This window comes from Antedon bifida, chromosome 8 (assembly GCF_963402885.1).
Source record: "Antedon bifida chromosome 8, ecAntBifi1.1, whole genome shotgun sequence".
NCBI classification, from domain to species: domain Eukaryota; kingdom Metazoa; phylum Echinodermata; class Crinoidea; order Comatulida; family Antedonidae; genus Antedon; species Antedon bifida.
Window position 1 is genome coordinate 16,877,601 of NC_136233.1, and position 15,192 is coordinate 16,892,792.

At 35.0% G+C, this 15,192-nt stretch overlaps 2 protein-coding genes across 5 annotated transcripts; one reads left to right on the top strand and one right to left on the bottom strand.

Moving 5' to 3' along the window:
- Positions 1-59: 59 nt before the first annotated feature.
- On the top strand, positions 60-11,287 carry LOC144849560 (L-fucose kinase-like). 3 transcript variants are annotated; one of them, XM_078706504.1, is made up of 28 exons: positions 60-164; positions 445-559; positions 1,245-1,396; positions 1,531-1,581; positions 2,013-2,147; positions 2,253-2,423; positions 2,734-2,843; positions 2,971-3,061; positions 3,281-3,461; positions 3,933-4,069; positions 4,218-4,319; positions 4,636-4,695; positions 4,953-5,069; positions 5,197-5,298; positions 5,425-5,627; positions 6,051-6,187; positions 6,402-6,550; positions 6,646-6,792; positions 6,998-7,194; positions 7,566-7,669; positions 8,261-8,398; positions 8,581-8,675; positions 9,069-9,126; positions 9,240-9,387; positions 9,538-9,650; positions 9,891-10,114; positions 10,289-10,399; positions 10,462-11,287. In XM_078706504.1, the coding sequence occupies exons 1-27, from the start codon at positions 78-80 to the stop codon at positions 10,352-10,354; spliced, it is 3,390 nt and encodes a 1,129-aa protein (XP_078562630.1). In that variant the 5' UTR covers positions 60-77; the 3' UTR covers positions 10,355-10,399; positions 10,462-11,287. The 3 variants fall into 3 exon arrangements, with proteins under 3 accessions (XP_078562630.1, XP_078562631.1, XP_078562629.1); XM_078706505.1 differs by having other exon boundaries at positions 10,501-11,287; XM_078706503.1 differs by having other exon boundaries at positions 10,289-11,287.
- On the bottom strand, positions 11,259-15,186 carry LOC144849561 (kelch-like protein 12). Of its 2 annotated transcripts, none has more exons than XM_078706508.1 (9): positions 15,036-15,186; positions 14,447-14,603; positions 14,007-14,137; positions 13,656-13,803; positions 12,932-13,405; positions 12,593-12,773; positions 12,008-12,262; positions 11,363-11,795; positions 11,259-11,314 (listed from the first exon to the last, which is right to left on the bottom strand). In XM_078706508.1, exons 2-8 carry the CDS (start codon positions 14,462-14,464, stop codon positions 11,386-11,388), a joined length of 1,617 nt encoding a protein of 538 aa, XP_078562634.1. In that variant the 5' UTR covers positions 14,465-14,603; positions 15,036-15,186; the 3' UTR covers positions 11,259-11,314; positions 11,363-11,385. The 2 variants fall into 2 exon arrangements, with proteins under 2 accessions (XP_078562634.1, XP_078562633.1); XM_078706507.1 differs by having other exon boundaries at positions 12,008-12,295.
- Between the last annotated feature and the right edge of the window lie 6 nt (positions 15,187-15,192).

Genomic DNA, 15,192 nt, shown 5'->3' on the forward strand with positions numbered 1-15,192 from the left:
TGTAATTGAATGTTAGGGAAACATCGTAATGTGCATGAACACATTTTATTTTAAAGCGTGCACACATCGACTTTAACATGGACAGTAGTACATCTGCTGCTGGTGACAGCGACAAGGCTGAAATTACTGAATGGATCTCTGAAACAAAACGACTTCAAAATCTGGTAAACCTCCTGTAATTTTGTTCATAAATGTCATTAAATGTTGTTGACATAAATATAAAATTAATAGAAATAATATTGTATGTTAAACATGTTGTACAGAGAAAATGAAGCAGTACTACTGTGTTTACCTCTAAACCCTCCCTCCACAGAAAATGTTTTCTTTTCTTTTTTACCTTTCTGAATCTGCGAATACTTGTATACTTATAATGTAATGAAGTTATCAGTGAAGTGGTGCCATATTACTACTAATTAACTAACTAATTAAAATGTTATTTTGTAGCTTGAACATCTTGACTGCATTGATAACACTGGGAGGTACAAGAAAAAACGAGCACAGTGGACCGCAATAGCACTCACTTGTCGATCTAAGACAGACGCTCAAGTGTACCAACAAGGTAGCAGCTTGTGATCATTTTTACTACTTACATTTTATTTTATAATTACCATAATAATAATCCTATGGTGTTTCTTTTACAGTTAACCCTCCCAATACTCTTTGAAAACCAGGAATTTTTCCAAAAAATTAATTTGATCTGTATCCATACTTTTATATATCTACTGTATGTATCTATGTAACTTTTTGTCTGTTTTGATGTATCTATGTAAAGCGCCTTTGAGCATGTTTTTTTCATGAAAAGGGCGCTATATAAATGCGGTATATTATTATTATTGTTACTGTTATTGTTATCTGCACTAATATGGTAGTGATATGCCCAAATATTGCAGTGATATGACATCATTATATCCATATATGGGCACATCACTTTTTTTTCACATAAATTTGAGAGTGTAAACAAAGTTAAAGTTGGAAATTCATGCATTTGTTTATCCATAGATTGTTCTTTTGTCCCTGTCTCGTTGTGTTGGTCAATTGATATGATAATATAATTATATTCAAATATTATAAGTAAAGTGTTTATAGAATTTTAATTGGAAGAGTTTACTACTCTCTTAAAACCGGGAATCTTTAGGGGACCAAATTTGTTTTTCCAGAATGAAAACTAAAACTCTTCAGTTTGATAAAGATAATCAAACCATTCAACTAGTTCTATATAGTTCTAATTCACATTTATTCTGTAGAGCTTGAAATGCGCAAGAAAAGGGGCCTCATCGATGAGAATGTTGTAATTGTCACAGTCGAAGATCCAGGGGGCAGTGTTGGAAGCGGTGGTGCAACATTGAACGCACTACTAGTACTTGCTGAGCATCTGAGCGCTAAGAATAACTTTACGGTAAATTTTGTTTTCAATTAAAAATACATGTTACTTGTTCTAATTGTATCGGATATAATAACTTTTATGTCAAGTGTTATTGTCAATGTAGTTTTAACTGATTGATTAGATGTTTTTGCTTCATATTTATATAGGTATTGAACGTTGACGTTTTAACAGGTGCAAGAATCTTGATTCTTCATGCGGTAAAATAGCTATTTATTATTGTTTTTAAAGGACAGTATTTAAAATCAAATTGAATATTTGGGGCTCTTAAGAACGATTTCCAGTCTACCTCCCATTCAGACTTACCAAAATAACTTCATCAACCTTTTTTTCAGTCTACCTCCCATTCAGACTTACCAAAATAACTCCATCAACCTTTTTTTTTCAGTCTACTTCCCATTCACACTAACCATAATAATTCATTAAACTTTAGTTTTTCTCCATTCCTTTAATCCAGTACTATTTCATTCATCATTCATTGTAATTATGGAATTATCATTAAATTTTGTGTCAATCAAGGACTTATGAAAGTTGGAAAAGCTCTCGCAAAAATCCGTAAAAGCAGAAGCTGATAAAATACTTCAGGTATCATAATTATTTAAACTGTTTTTTCTATCCTGATATAATTTAGGGGCGTGATTATGTATTTGATGCTTGCGGTAAGGCTTTTGTTACATTACCAGTCAGCCTACAGACAGTGACAGATGAAGGTTATGAAGCCCTTACATGCAACCTGGACTATATCTTATATCTCATGACTTTTAAGGTGAGCAAATAATCTGTGGTATTGTCACATCCTTTCCCATTTTCCCTTTCGACCCCTATTATCTTGGGTCAATACCAATAAGCTATTTTTGTTTGTGCTATTCAGATTGCCGTCAAAACTCCTCCTGGTGTCTGGGTATGCAGTACAGAGATGCTGTTGAACATCCCAGAAGATGTGGATCTGGACTGGACAGAATTTCAGGGTGTACGTGCAATAACAGTACCAGGCAGTATAGATTATGCTAGGAATCATGGAGTATACAAGATTAGTAAAGAGGTAAGTTTTGATACATAGGCCCTGGGTCTAATCCCAAGGTCACGAGTTCAAATCCAGTAAAGTTTTAATATTTATATATTTATATTTCACTTTTATTACCAAAAAAATAAAACAATATGACATTTACAAATATGGCAATAGGAGGTTGTCTAATAGATTGTTTTAGTCTAGTGTAACCCCCTTTACAAACACTCCATGGCTATATGCACTGCAAATACAATAGTATAAGGAGTAAAAGACATTTCTTTCTGATGTGCAAGTTGTCGTCCTGAATACTTTTCAAAATCTTTGCATCTCTTTTTCTGGCCAGGGATTAATAGAAGACATAATTTACAAGGGAACACCAACCGCCCTTAAGCAGTGTACCCTACCAGACGGAAATGTTCCACTTGTCGCTGGTATTGTGTTTTTCTCTGAAAAGTAAGTATAACGATAATGTCTTCAACAGTTTAATTGATAATAAAAACAATGATTTAAAGTGTTTTATTTTTTTGTCAACTATAGTTTAATGCGTTCAATAGCATTTTATTCTGTTTTGGTTGATTAGAGTATCAGAAAAACTAGCCTCCTTTTGTGTATTACCACCACTGGATGCATGCACATTTATGGGTCTGGACAGTGGAGTCAAATCAATATCAGTAAGTATATAAGTACATTTTACATTCAAGACATACAGTACAGTATGTAGTATCGTATTAACTAAATCTCATTTGAGGCTTAGGGTGTGGAGTAGAAAGAGTACTGAGTTACAACCCTGGAACTTGTTCATGATTGAACACTGGACCTTGGGGTACATCTCCAAAAAAAAAAAAAAAATTGACAATTGACAAACATGATTGAGTGGATTCTCTTTACAGATGTCATTGTTCTTTGATATGCTTTTGTGCATGGCAATTGGCGTGAACGAAGATGATTTCACTTCAGGAAAAAGAATTGGCGGGCGTCCAAGAAGCGGCCAGAAGATAGAAGTGAATAAGGAGATAATTCAAGCACTGACACTTATGTGGAAGAATCTGAGAGGAACTAAGTTGCAAGCAGGTCTATCTAATTACACTACTATAAAGCTCTGTCTACACATATTAAACTTTATGTGACAAAAAATGTGCCCATATATATGGACATGATGATGTCATATCACTATCATATTTGGGCATATCACTACCATATTTGGGCACATCGCACTTTTTTTGTCAAACTAGTTTGATAGTGTAGACAGAGCTTGAGACAATATTATATATTCTTGATCATTGTGTGTGTCACAGCTAAAACAATGGGTGGTGGTATATTATTATTTATTGCTAAAATACTGTAAATCACAATGGTCATATGTATGTATGAACTTTACAATTGTTTAATTAAACTGGTTGTTGACACTATCTACTAATAGATAGAAATTTGATGTTGTATTTAAACTTGCACATTTATTTGTTTTTTGTGGAAGTAACCAACTTTAATGTCTTTTTTTGGTTTGAGTTTAATTATTATTTTTTTTATTTATTATTTTTGTAGAACTTTTCCAAGATGGTAGCTATAACTATTTGGCTAATGATGCGTCTGAATTTCGAAGATTTTTAACAATTTGCCCTCTGAAATCAGACCAGGATAGGTACTTAAGGTGGACCAATAGGAAGCATTGTTATATTCAGGTACAGTTACATAATAAAATAAATATTACATCCTGTTTTTCCAAAATCATGAACTAGAAACCCTAGACAATTTTGTAGGTTTAAAAGCACTGTCCTATTTTTATTTCTGAGTAATTATAATGTGTATTACTTTTAATTCATTTTCAAGAAACCAGAGTTAGTTGATGAGTCGAGTGTAGTGATTAATTCTGTCCTAGAGGGGGACATTCAAGTTGGTTTGGACTCTGCAGTCTCACACTGCAGAATCAAGGTACAGAATTTCTGTTACTGATTGTTTTGTATTAAAAGATCTGAAATAAATGATTCTCTTTTCTTTAATCACATTGATTTAAGCTCTGTCTACACTATCAAACTTTATTTGACAAAAAAATGTGATGTATAGCCATATATAGACATGATGATATTATATCACTACCATATTTATGCATATCACTACCATATTTGGCCACATCACTACCATATTTGGCCACATCACACTTTTTTTGTCAAACTAGTTTGATAGTGTAGACGGAGCTTTAAAGATAATTCTATTTTGAATGGAAAAATATTATTTATTGTTATATCAGGGGAACATGAAGATTGGTAAAAGTTCTGTGTTGTATGGGATTGATTTAACAGACATAGAGGTAAATTGTATATTGACATAATATATAGTAAACTAAGATTGAGTCACAACAAAATAATACACAATTTATAGTTATTAAGTTAGTAATAATATTTGGTAATTCAGCAGCAGCACAATTCATACTAAAAATAAAAATAAAATTAAATGTAATGTGTACGACAAAGCACCTCTTTTTCACTATTTTGAGGAAGTAGGCCTAATGTGTCGTTTATTGTGTGTGTAAGTCATATATACAGTATGTAGTTTTTTTAATTTCAGGATAACGTAATTTTAGGTACCGGCCTGGTTTTCCAGAGATTTAACATTCAACTTGGTGGTGAACGAACTCAGAAAACTCAGGTGTACACTATCATGGGAAAAATGGACCATTTACAGGTTTATTAAATATAGTATATAAAAATAATTATAATGTTAATTCAACTCTCCTTTATCCTTAGCTTATTAAAGGTGAGAAGTTAGTTACATTAACATTTATTGATTTGCTGTATCACCACTTTTTCAGAACCCTCTGGTAAAAGGAAAGTTACTATTTTGCAATGAACCATGGGTAATGTTCAGCAACAGGACTGGAATAACAGCTGAAGATTTATGGTCATGTGATATAGTAAGTAGTGACCTGATGATTGACCCTACTACTGTCTACCTTCTTGGTGATGTAAAACATTCAACACAAGCTGTAGAGTTGCCACATTCAAAACTTAAACTGAGGCAGATTTTTATTTTTTATTAGTCAGACTATGAAAAGACATTGTTTAATGCGAAGCTCTTTCCTGTTTGGCATCACACAAAGACTGTTGGTGTGAAAGAGGTCTTATGGTTAGTTACCGGTGAGCAAGACCCAGACATGCTATCTAGATGGCGCTATTCGTGGAGACTATCATTTGAAGATATCATCAGTTCTATTGATCATTCCAGTGAGTTTGACTGGAGAAGGTAAATTTTTCTTTTTCAAGTTGAAAATCTGGGTGGATAATGAGATAATTCAATTGATATAATCAATGAGTGAATATAGTTACATACATTCACCTAATTCGTCGCTTCCAGGTATGCAATAAATGTTTCCAAAGCATACTTTATTTGTTTCTTCATATTTTAACTGGCCACAAAACTTACTAAATCCTCTAAATAAGTCAGCTACATTAAGTTAACCATCGTAGGCTAGGCTAGGCTAGGGCTAGCTACGCAATCGTCTTTATATTGAAAGAAAGATAGAGGAAACAGACATGCGCAGTTTAGCTGGTCTATAGTTCGACGGCATGGTAGTAACTATAGCGATTGACCAATCAGATGCCTGAATTGAAAGGCGCCGGTATATAAAGATACTGTATACTACTCATATTTTGTTGCTCTTGGTAGGGAGTTATTTTACATCAGTGGTCGTCGACATATCTGGGATGTTCTTCAAAATGGAACAGATGATGGACTTCAGAATCTCTTTAAGAGTTTGGTTGCTGAGAACTATGCTAGTCAGCTGTTGGATGTTCTTGATGAAGGTTTGATCAAACTTAAATGTTTGCAGTCAATTTTGTCTTTAAAATAATAAAGAATCTGTTCTCCATCATCAATTTGACTATTATACTATTAAAAGTCATTAAAAGATTGCTAAATGAAATAAACTTCCTCAATTTTTACCACATATAATCTGCCTGAAATTAACGTTTTTTGTTAAACTGTTTGAGTACCTTCTTAATTTTAATTTCTAATCAGTTGCTTGTACGACCGAGTCTAAAGGAGTTGCTGCCAGAACACTAGTATGTATAGCAGGCGTACTCGGAGCTTTGGCAAATAATGAGGGTGGCCTTCGTAGCGGCCCTGCAGGAAATGCAGAATGGCAGCCAGCATTCCAACTACTAGAGGTGCGTAATTGTGAATATTAACAGATTTACATTTTGTTGACTTAATACTGTATTTAAACAAAGAAATTTCTTCTAATTTCTTCTCTTTCCTTTAGAATGAAAGGATTTCAGAAGGTGTAAAACTTCTAAAGAAGGTTCGAGGTGATTGGTTGAATCAACCTGTAACGCTAGTGAGGGCAGCAAGGCATTACGAGGGCGCTGCACAGATCTTGATCCGACATGCTGTTATGTCTGCTAGACAGGTAAGTAAGGAGTCAGATTGTGGTAATCCATTGCATATTACTCTACCCCCAGCAAAAGTAGGTTCCTTTTATGGCCTTTGTATCAAAGGTCTATAGAAAATTACCAGTATTGGGGTACAAACACTTACTTGCACTCAAGTGACCACTAAACTATATTCCTGTTTTGGAACAAAAATTGTACATTCCTTTTTTTTCAAAATTTAAGTTTATATCAACTTTACCTTGTGAGCCTCCACCAATGGAGAAGTGGGTGACTGCAACTTGTCCTGCAAGGATTGACATATCTGGCGGCTGGTCCGACACCCCACCTATTACGTACGAGAGCGGAGGGGCGGTCATCGATGCTGCAATTCAGTTGAATGGAAAACGTCCTATCGGAGCAAAGTGCAAAAAAATTCACACGTAAGGAGATTATTAAGTCCTCAAATTGTGTTAATCTTGATGAAAAAAAGTTAACAACCAATTTGATACCTACTGTATTGTGCGTGTGTATAATTGTGAACTATGCTCTTCCACTATCTCCACATTAAGAACAAACTAATTATACCCCTTTCTTATCGCCTAGCAAAACTCCAGGGTGTACACCATGTTAACTCCAGATCCTAAGCAAGTGCTATTAAACTTAGACATTACCCTCCAGAACAACATTAATATGATAGTGAGTTCAAGCCTTGTTGGAGTGACTTTTATTCTTGCTTTATTTCAGCAATATTGATGGGTGCTTGATGATAATAATTGTTGGTCCTTATCTAAATAATCGATTCCTTTTTCAGGCCTCATATATCTCTGGTTCTAAAGTGTAATAATAGTCATAGCATTCATATCGAGTGCAATGTTTTAAGTGATCTGCAGGATTACAATAATCCACAAGCCCCAGGTATGTGTTGAAGTTGTATAATTATTTGAATTGTAGTTAAATAGTGTTACAGGTGTACTGTACCTGTGTACAGGTGTCTTTGAATAGTATACAGGTGCATATGAATAGTATACAGATGTACCTGTGTACAGGTGTCTTTGAATAGTATACAGGTGTACTTGTATACAGGTGTCTTTGAATAGTATACATGTGTACTGTACCTGTGTACAGGTGTCTTTGAATAGTATACATGTGTACTTTAATTGTGTACAGGTGTATTTGAATAGTATACATGTGTACTGTAATTGTGTACAGGTGTATTTGAATAGTATACAGGTGTACTTGTGTACAGGTGTCTTTGAATAGTATACAGGTGTAATTGTGTACTGTTGATTTGAATAGTATACAGGTGTACTGGTGTACAGGTGTCTTTAAATAGTGTTACAGATGTACTTGTGTACAGGTCTTTTTGAATAGCATACAGTTGTAATATTGTACTGGTCTACCTCATCACCTAAAATTAATTTTCATTATACCTGTCACTGCTGATTTGCATATTAATTTACATGTTTCACTTATTTTTAAATTTGCATATTGATTTTCATATTATAGGTGCTCTTCTAAAAGCAGCATTCATCTGCGCAGAACTTGTAGAATTTCCATCAAGCATTTCACTTGCTGATCAGCTCCAGTCACGATACGGTGGTGGGTTTGAGCTTCACACCTGGTCAGATCTTCCCCATGGTTCAGGTAAGCGCTTTTAAAAAGTATTTAAACAAGTCTTTGAGAGTGGAGTTGTTTTGGCTTGAGAAAAAATCCTGACATCTAACAGGATTTGAACCCAGCACCCAGAGATCAAGCTACAACTTCACTTGACAATATATTTCTTGCACTGCATAAATACACATGTTTATATTTATTTTGTCTTGTAGGACTTGGAACCAGTAGCATCTTAGCAGGAGCTGTGATAGCTGTTCTTTGGAAGACTTCTGGAAAGTCCTATGACAATTCGTCACTTATACATGCAGTGAGTAGTTTAATTCATCACCTTAATTCGGTTTATTCCTTATTAAAGCTACATTGCATTTGTGTAGTCTTTCAATGCTTTGTATGATTTTCCATTATGTAACAAAATAGTGTTGACTTCTGTGTGTGTGAATGTAGCCTTAATTATCCAGAAAAAAATTACCTTTGTCTACAATATTGCTTGAGCGTACGCACAGCCATTTAAGTCACAATCACCTGTATTTAAATTATGTTTGGACTGTTGCTTGTGATTGGTCAACTCATTTGTACTGTGCCTACTTAGTTGAGTTGCATCTAAGTGCGAACAAAACTTTAAAATACCTAGAATACTAAGAATATTTTATTACAGTACTTATATTATCAGGGTGAATAATGTGTTTTTAATTTTGTAAAGGTTTTGCACTTGGAACAAATATTGACCACTGGAGGAGGATGGCAAGATCAGGTTGGAGGTAATTATTATTATTATAAATAGGTTTAAAATCTTTGTGGGACTATCCTGAGTTACTAGTCTGGGTGTGGTAATTTTGCCAATTTTTATAAAAATATATGTTTTCTTTACTAGGCCTAACTGGTGGTATTAATATAGGACATTGTAAAGCAGGGTTACCTTTAAAGGTGGACGTCACTCATGTGGACATCTCAGACGATATGCTAGCCAGATTCAACAACCAGTTTGTACTGGTTTATACCGGAAAAACCCGCCTTGCAAGGTAAACATGCCTTTGCTATCCTTTCATACTTTTTGTAAAAGAATGTAACAGTAATGAATGAACAGTAATAAGATAGTAATTTTAAAATTACAATAAAATGTATAACATAACAATAAATTGCCTCTTTTCTTCTGGAATGATTTGTTTTAGAAATCTTTTGCAAGAAGTAATTCGGAATTGGTATGCACGGATCCCACAAGTGGTTGATAATGTGCGTAATTTGAAGTCAAACGCATGGGAGTGCTTTTCAGCGTTTAATGAAGGTATGAACATATGGTTGAATTATATGGGAATATCTGAGCGTTCATCAGAACCCTTGTCTTATAGGGCTGTTTAGGATTCATTATTTACTTCAAAAGTTCATCAAAATGTTTTGCTTGCAACATAGCTTGGTTCCTGTTTGAGTGCAATGCAGTTTGGTTGATCTGTTGCTTACATTCAATGAGAACAAAGCATTAAATTATTCTTACCATGCTTGTTTGATTATTTTCCCTCTCCCATAGGAAATCTAGAAAAAATTGGCAGCTGCATGAACACCTATTGGGAACAGAAGAAACTGCTGGCAACTGGATGTGAGCCTGCCACAGTCAAACAAATCATGGATGCACTTCACCCACATGTATACGGACAAATATTAACAGGAGCTGGTGGAGGTGGATTCTTGTGTGCCGTCACGAAAGAACCTAATGGCTGTGATGTAGTGAAAAATGCTCTTAAGGACTTTGAGGTAAATTATATTTCTGCCTCTTGAAATAAGAGGTTTGGGTTTAATAGAATCAAGATGAGTTAACCTTAGAACACTGTACAGTAGATTTGTTTGTGGACTGGACAAACAATTTTCATTCATTGAAAGATCGACTGGTCTATTCAACATAACAATTTTTTTCTCAATTTCTTTCAGGATGACATGGAGGTGTACAATGTGACACTGGATCAGGCAGGCATAACAGTAGAGGTAGAGGCCTAAGAATGACTTAACATGGCACCAGACCAGGCAGGCATAACAGTAGAGGTAGAGGCTTAAAGTTGACATACAGTAACATGGCACCAGACCAGGCGGGCATAACAGTAGAGGCAGAGGCTTAAAGTTGACATAACATGGCACCAGACCAGGCAGAGGCTTAAAGTTGACATAACATGGCACCAACCAGGCAGGCATAATAGTAGAGGTCTAAAGATGACATAAAATGGCACCAACCAGGCAGGCATAATAGTAGAGGCTTAAAGTTGACATAACATGGCACCAACCAGGCAGGCATAATAGTAGAGGTCTAAAGATGACATAAAATGGCACCAGACCAGACAGGCGTAACACTACAGTAGACCATAACAGTAAAGATGCCTTAAATAAATCTCAATATTTATTATTTTTATTTATAAATCAAAAACCAATGTTTGATAAATATACAAGTATATCAATAGTCACACTGTGCTAAAACATTGTAATGCAAAAATGAAAGGCAACATTACAAAAGTATAAAGAGCTACACATTTGATGACATATTTGAAAGAATAGTTAGAAATATGCGTTTGCTGTGAAAATTATGTTTGCTATATACATAGTATGAGTTTTGATTCACCAGTAAATCATTATTTTGATATACTGTACAGTAACTCCAGAGTAGTACAGTACTGTTATCATAAGTATATGTTTAATATATAATTGTCTATTACCTGTATTATAGCTGAATTTTTTAACTGTAATTATGATGCTATATGTATATTTTTAAACATTTTATTTACAAAAAAAGAGTTAATTTTCAAAATTTCACCATTTTCAACACAAAAAGTTTACATAAACAAATTAATAACACAGCATTTTATGCAAGATACAAAGCTACAAAACTTTGAATAACAGACAATAAGTTTCTGCAAAATAAAATCATTTGAATAATTTGAATATATCTACTTATTATAATAAAGATAACTATGCATATGAAGATGTATGCATTTCATGCATATACATATATTATACATTCTTAATATGCATATAAAGTGTCAAATACACAAAGGAACAGCCTGTAGGCCAGATATCCTGGCTGGTAATGCATCACACTTTAACCAGCAATCTGCCACAGGATCATACTTTTCGACAGTGTACACAACATGCCTGCTGTCAAATCCCCCTATTGTGTAAATGGTACCATCCAAAATAGCCGAGGTTGAAGAACTTCTGTAATTGCGTAGAGAAGCCACCGACACCCATCGGTTTGTACGTGGATCTAAGCGTTCAACGGTTTTTAGAAAGTGTCCGTTGAAGCCACCAATAGCGTAAAAGCATCCGTTGAGAACAGCACAGGATAAGTTCCCACGAGCTTCGTTCATTTCGGGAAGAGCGGTCCATTTGTCATGTCCAGAGTCGTAGCGTTCAACCGTACTTAGATAGTCATTGCAACCAGGCTGCCCACCTGTTGGTTAGTATTTATAAAAAAGTTTTCATGCAATACTTTACTGTACATCCTTTATGTTTATATTTATAGTTTATGTAATCATTTCTACAGGTAAAAGTACTTATTAATTACCTATACATTAATTATTCAGTCAATCAACCATAAATATTTAGAAATAATTTCCTTAAAATCTATTTCAGATGGTGAGAATGTTGGACTCTTTTACCTACCTGTACCTCCGGCAGCATAAACTATTCCACCAATCACGTCAACCGCAAAAAAGCCACGATGGAAGTTCATTGGTTGCACATAGCACCAGGTCTCACGATCTACGTTGTACATTTCCACAGACTTTAGATAGTCGTTATTGAGACCTCCAGCTACCAGTAGCATGTTGTTGATCATCGCAGCTTGACAGCCATTTCTGGGTTCTTGAAGAGGAGTGAGCAATTTCCATCTGTTGCTGATGTTTTCATAATATTCAACTACATTCAGAGCATAGCAGGAGTTACTACCACCTGTAAAGGCACATATTTAAATTAAAATTATTTTACATATCATACTTTAGTGAAGGAAGCTTTAATTTGAATCTGTATATGAAATTACTAATTTTGCACTTTATTTCAATAGATATTATTACAAAAATGAAATCTATTTTTAATTTATTTATTTTCTTGTTAATGTCCTTGAGTTTTGCTAGGCGATGTGAAAGGGGTACTAGTCAAATATTGTAGCTTCCATCTACAAATTGGGTCTTTAAATGGAAAAACTGACTGGTTTTAACTCAGTTGCTAAAATTATAACACTTTTCATACCTGCAACATAGACATCCGAGCCATCTGTAGCTATACCAAAGGTTGATCTCGCCTGATTCAATGGAGCTAAAGTTACAGAACTTGGGGTGACAGTGCACCACCCTCCTGTACCCTCCCCGGCATAGAAGAGGTTTGATGATAGTGTTAGACCTTCACATACCCCACCAACTGCCAATAAGCCCTGTGTATAAAACATCAATCATGATTAAAATAATTAGGAATATCAAATATGAATTTTAATGTTTTGAGGTTGAGTTCACTTAGACCAACTCTCATATTTTCCAAATAAGAACATTGTTAAATACATTGACTCAACTGAAAAAATGGGAAAAACCTTACAGTGTGTATTTGGCATACGTCCACCATCTCTTGGTCTTGGACATCATATAGGTCAAAGTTCACATTATTCATAAGGTGGGGATGCGGACCCTGCAGCTTCAAATATTCAATGATATCTTGCAAACCATCACGCCGATTCTGTGGATCATATCTAAACCACTGACTAATTCCGGCCACAATTCTCTCTCCAGGTACCATACGAACAGAGGTGTCGTTCAGCAGGTTTTTAAGTTTCTCCGAGTCAAGTTCTAAGAACTCGTTGCTCTGTGCGACTTTTACAAAGTTCTTCGTTATTAACCAGTCTGCAGCTTTAAGAAGTTCTGTACACGAGTACATTTTGGCAAAGAAGTGAATCCCGATGGCGTTGTCAGACACGAGTTGTGATTGGATGAACTGGCTGCATGTCTGCGTTACTGTGGTTATCTGAAGCATTGACGAGCCAACAAGAACATCCTGGGCATTATTTTCATTAATCTATAGTATAGAAAATAAGTAAGCAATTTGCACTATTTGAGCCCAAATTTTAGTAAGGTACAGTATGTGTGGTTATTGGTGTGATAATCCCTATTGCAGAGATTGGGATTGAGTGCAAATGAACCTGATATAAACAGCAGGCCCCCCATTTGGCCATTGCGTTCTACTGTGGGTACTACTACTGGGTAGTACTGTTGAGCACCTATTTTAATTTATAGGTCCATGGTATGAGCAAGCAAGCATATCTTACCAATATATTACCAGTATAAGCAAACTCAATCAATGCATCCAAAGCAGAAGGAACTATGCTGTGAATAGTGATTGATGATTGGCTACTTTCAGACATATTGCTGTTAAACATTGCCTCAAAATATGCACTAAATGACATAAGGACAACTCTGAAATTAATTTAAAATAAAACAATAAATCACAAACAAGACAAATATATTAACAAACTAATGCCTCTTTCATATTAAACTCTGAAAAAATGTCTCTGGACCACTAGGTACTCTGGTGTTTTGAACTCTGGAGTTTAAAACGAACTTGCAGATGTTAAAGGCCTGGTGTGTGCAGACTCCAGCTGAAGGGGTATTATACTTACCTATGAGCCGGTATAGAATGACCTTCACAACATAGAATAACATCGCACATTCGGCCTTCTTTGCGATACGTATCAAGTACAGAGAGAATGTTTAAAGCATGGAAACTGTCTCTTAGCATCACATCCTCAGACTATGAAAAGAAAAAGATGTTATTGTACAAAAAACATATCATTTATATTTGTTTAAATATTAACCAATTAATTATTTTCTTATGAGTATTCGACTGGCCGCTTACAAGCTCCTCAAACTACTTCAGTTGCATTGCTCATAGAAGTTGGACGGTAAGGAGATCTTAAAAAAAACCAGTCGGATAGGTTTCGTCCATTTATCCATTTTAGAATCACCCTTCATTTCTTTCCTTTTCCTTTCTGCATGCTTTGTTCTTTTCTTATAATATTCCGTTAATTATGACCCTTTTTCTTTCCGTTATTTTGTTTACCTTTATTTTGGTTTCCATCTTACAAGTTTCTTTAGTAGTAGTAATTTAATAGAAACTTGGGTCATGAGTCACAACAGTGGTTTGGACAACTCTCCTCACACCTACACTGACCAGCTACCAAAAATAGTCGCTGTGGCATTCTTTTTATACAATTTTTCTGTAATAAAAAACAGCATTTGCGTTATACGTAGATTAGTGTAGATTCCATTATTGGTAAGCCCAAACCAAAATGCCTAATTAAATGGGGATTTGTTGGGGATTAGCAAGATTTGTATGGAGTGGAGGTGGGGAAATTTATATCGGGTGGAGCGATTGTCAGAGATTGTAATTCTTTAACAACAAATACAGAATTCAGTTTTTTTATTCAGAAAAGTGCTCAATAAACAGCAGGAGGAGGTTAGCCCTAGATTATTAGCCCATCTCGCACATCAAAGAGCACGCCGCTCTTCTCATTTTCAGATCACCCTCCCCCTGCCCTGCTGCAGAATAGGAAGGAAGGTGATTTCCTATGCACTATATAGGAGTTACTAGGCTAGCCACTAGGCCTACTTAAAGCATTTAGCCTAATTAGCCTAGATAAAAAGCTTACCGTTTAATCTTCGAACCAGACCACTGAATCAAACCAAACATAAGATAACAGTGATTTATTTAGAACTGACTGGATAGTACTGGTTTAATCGATTTCATTAATTGAATTACAATGTTTTCGCGGTTCATGCAAGCAACATGAATGAAATCAAAATTAA

Excerpts from the sequence above, each read along its gene's own strand:
- LOC144849560 (XM_078706503.1), top strand. The coding sequence starts at position 78 with ATGGACAGTAGTACATCTGCTGCTGGTGACAGCGACAAGGCTGAAATT. Across the intron at positions 2,148-2,252 it reads TATATCTCATGACTTTTAAG|ATTGCCGTCAAAACTCCTCC; the intron begins GTGAGCAAATAA and ends TGTGCTATTCAG. Across the intron at positions 8,676-9,068 it reads ATTCGTCACTTATACATGCA|GTTTTGCACTTGGAACAAAT; the intron begins GTGAGTAGTTTA and ends AATTTTGTAAAG.
- LOC144849561 (XM_078706507.1), bottom strand. Across the intron at positions 13,804-14,006 it reads CATTCTATACCGGCTCATAG|AGTTGTCCTTATGTCATTTA; the intron begins GTAAGTATAATA and ends AATTAATTTCAG. Across the intron at positions 13,406-13,655 it reads CTTATACTGGTAATATATTG|ATTAATGAAAATAATGCCCA; the intron begins GTAAGATATGCT and ends TCTATACTATAG.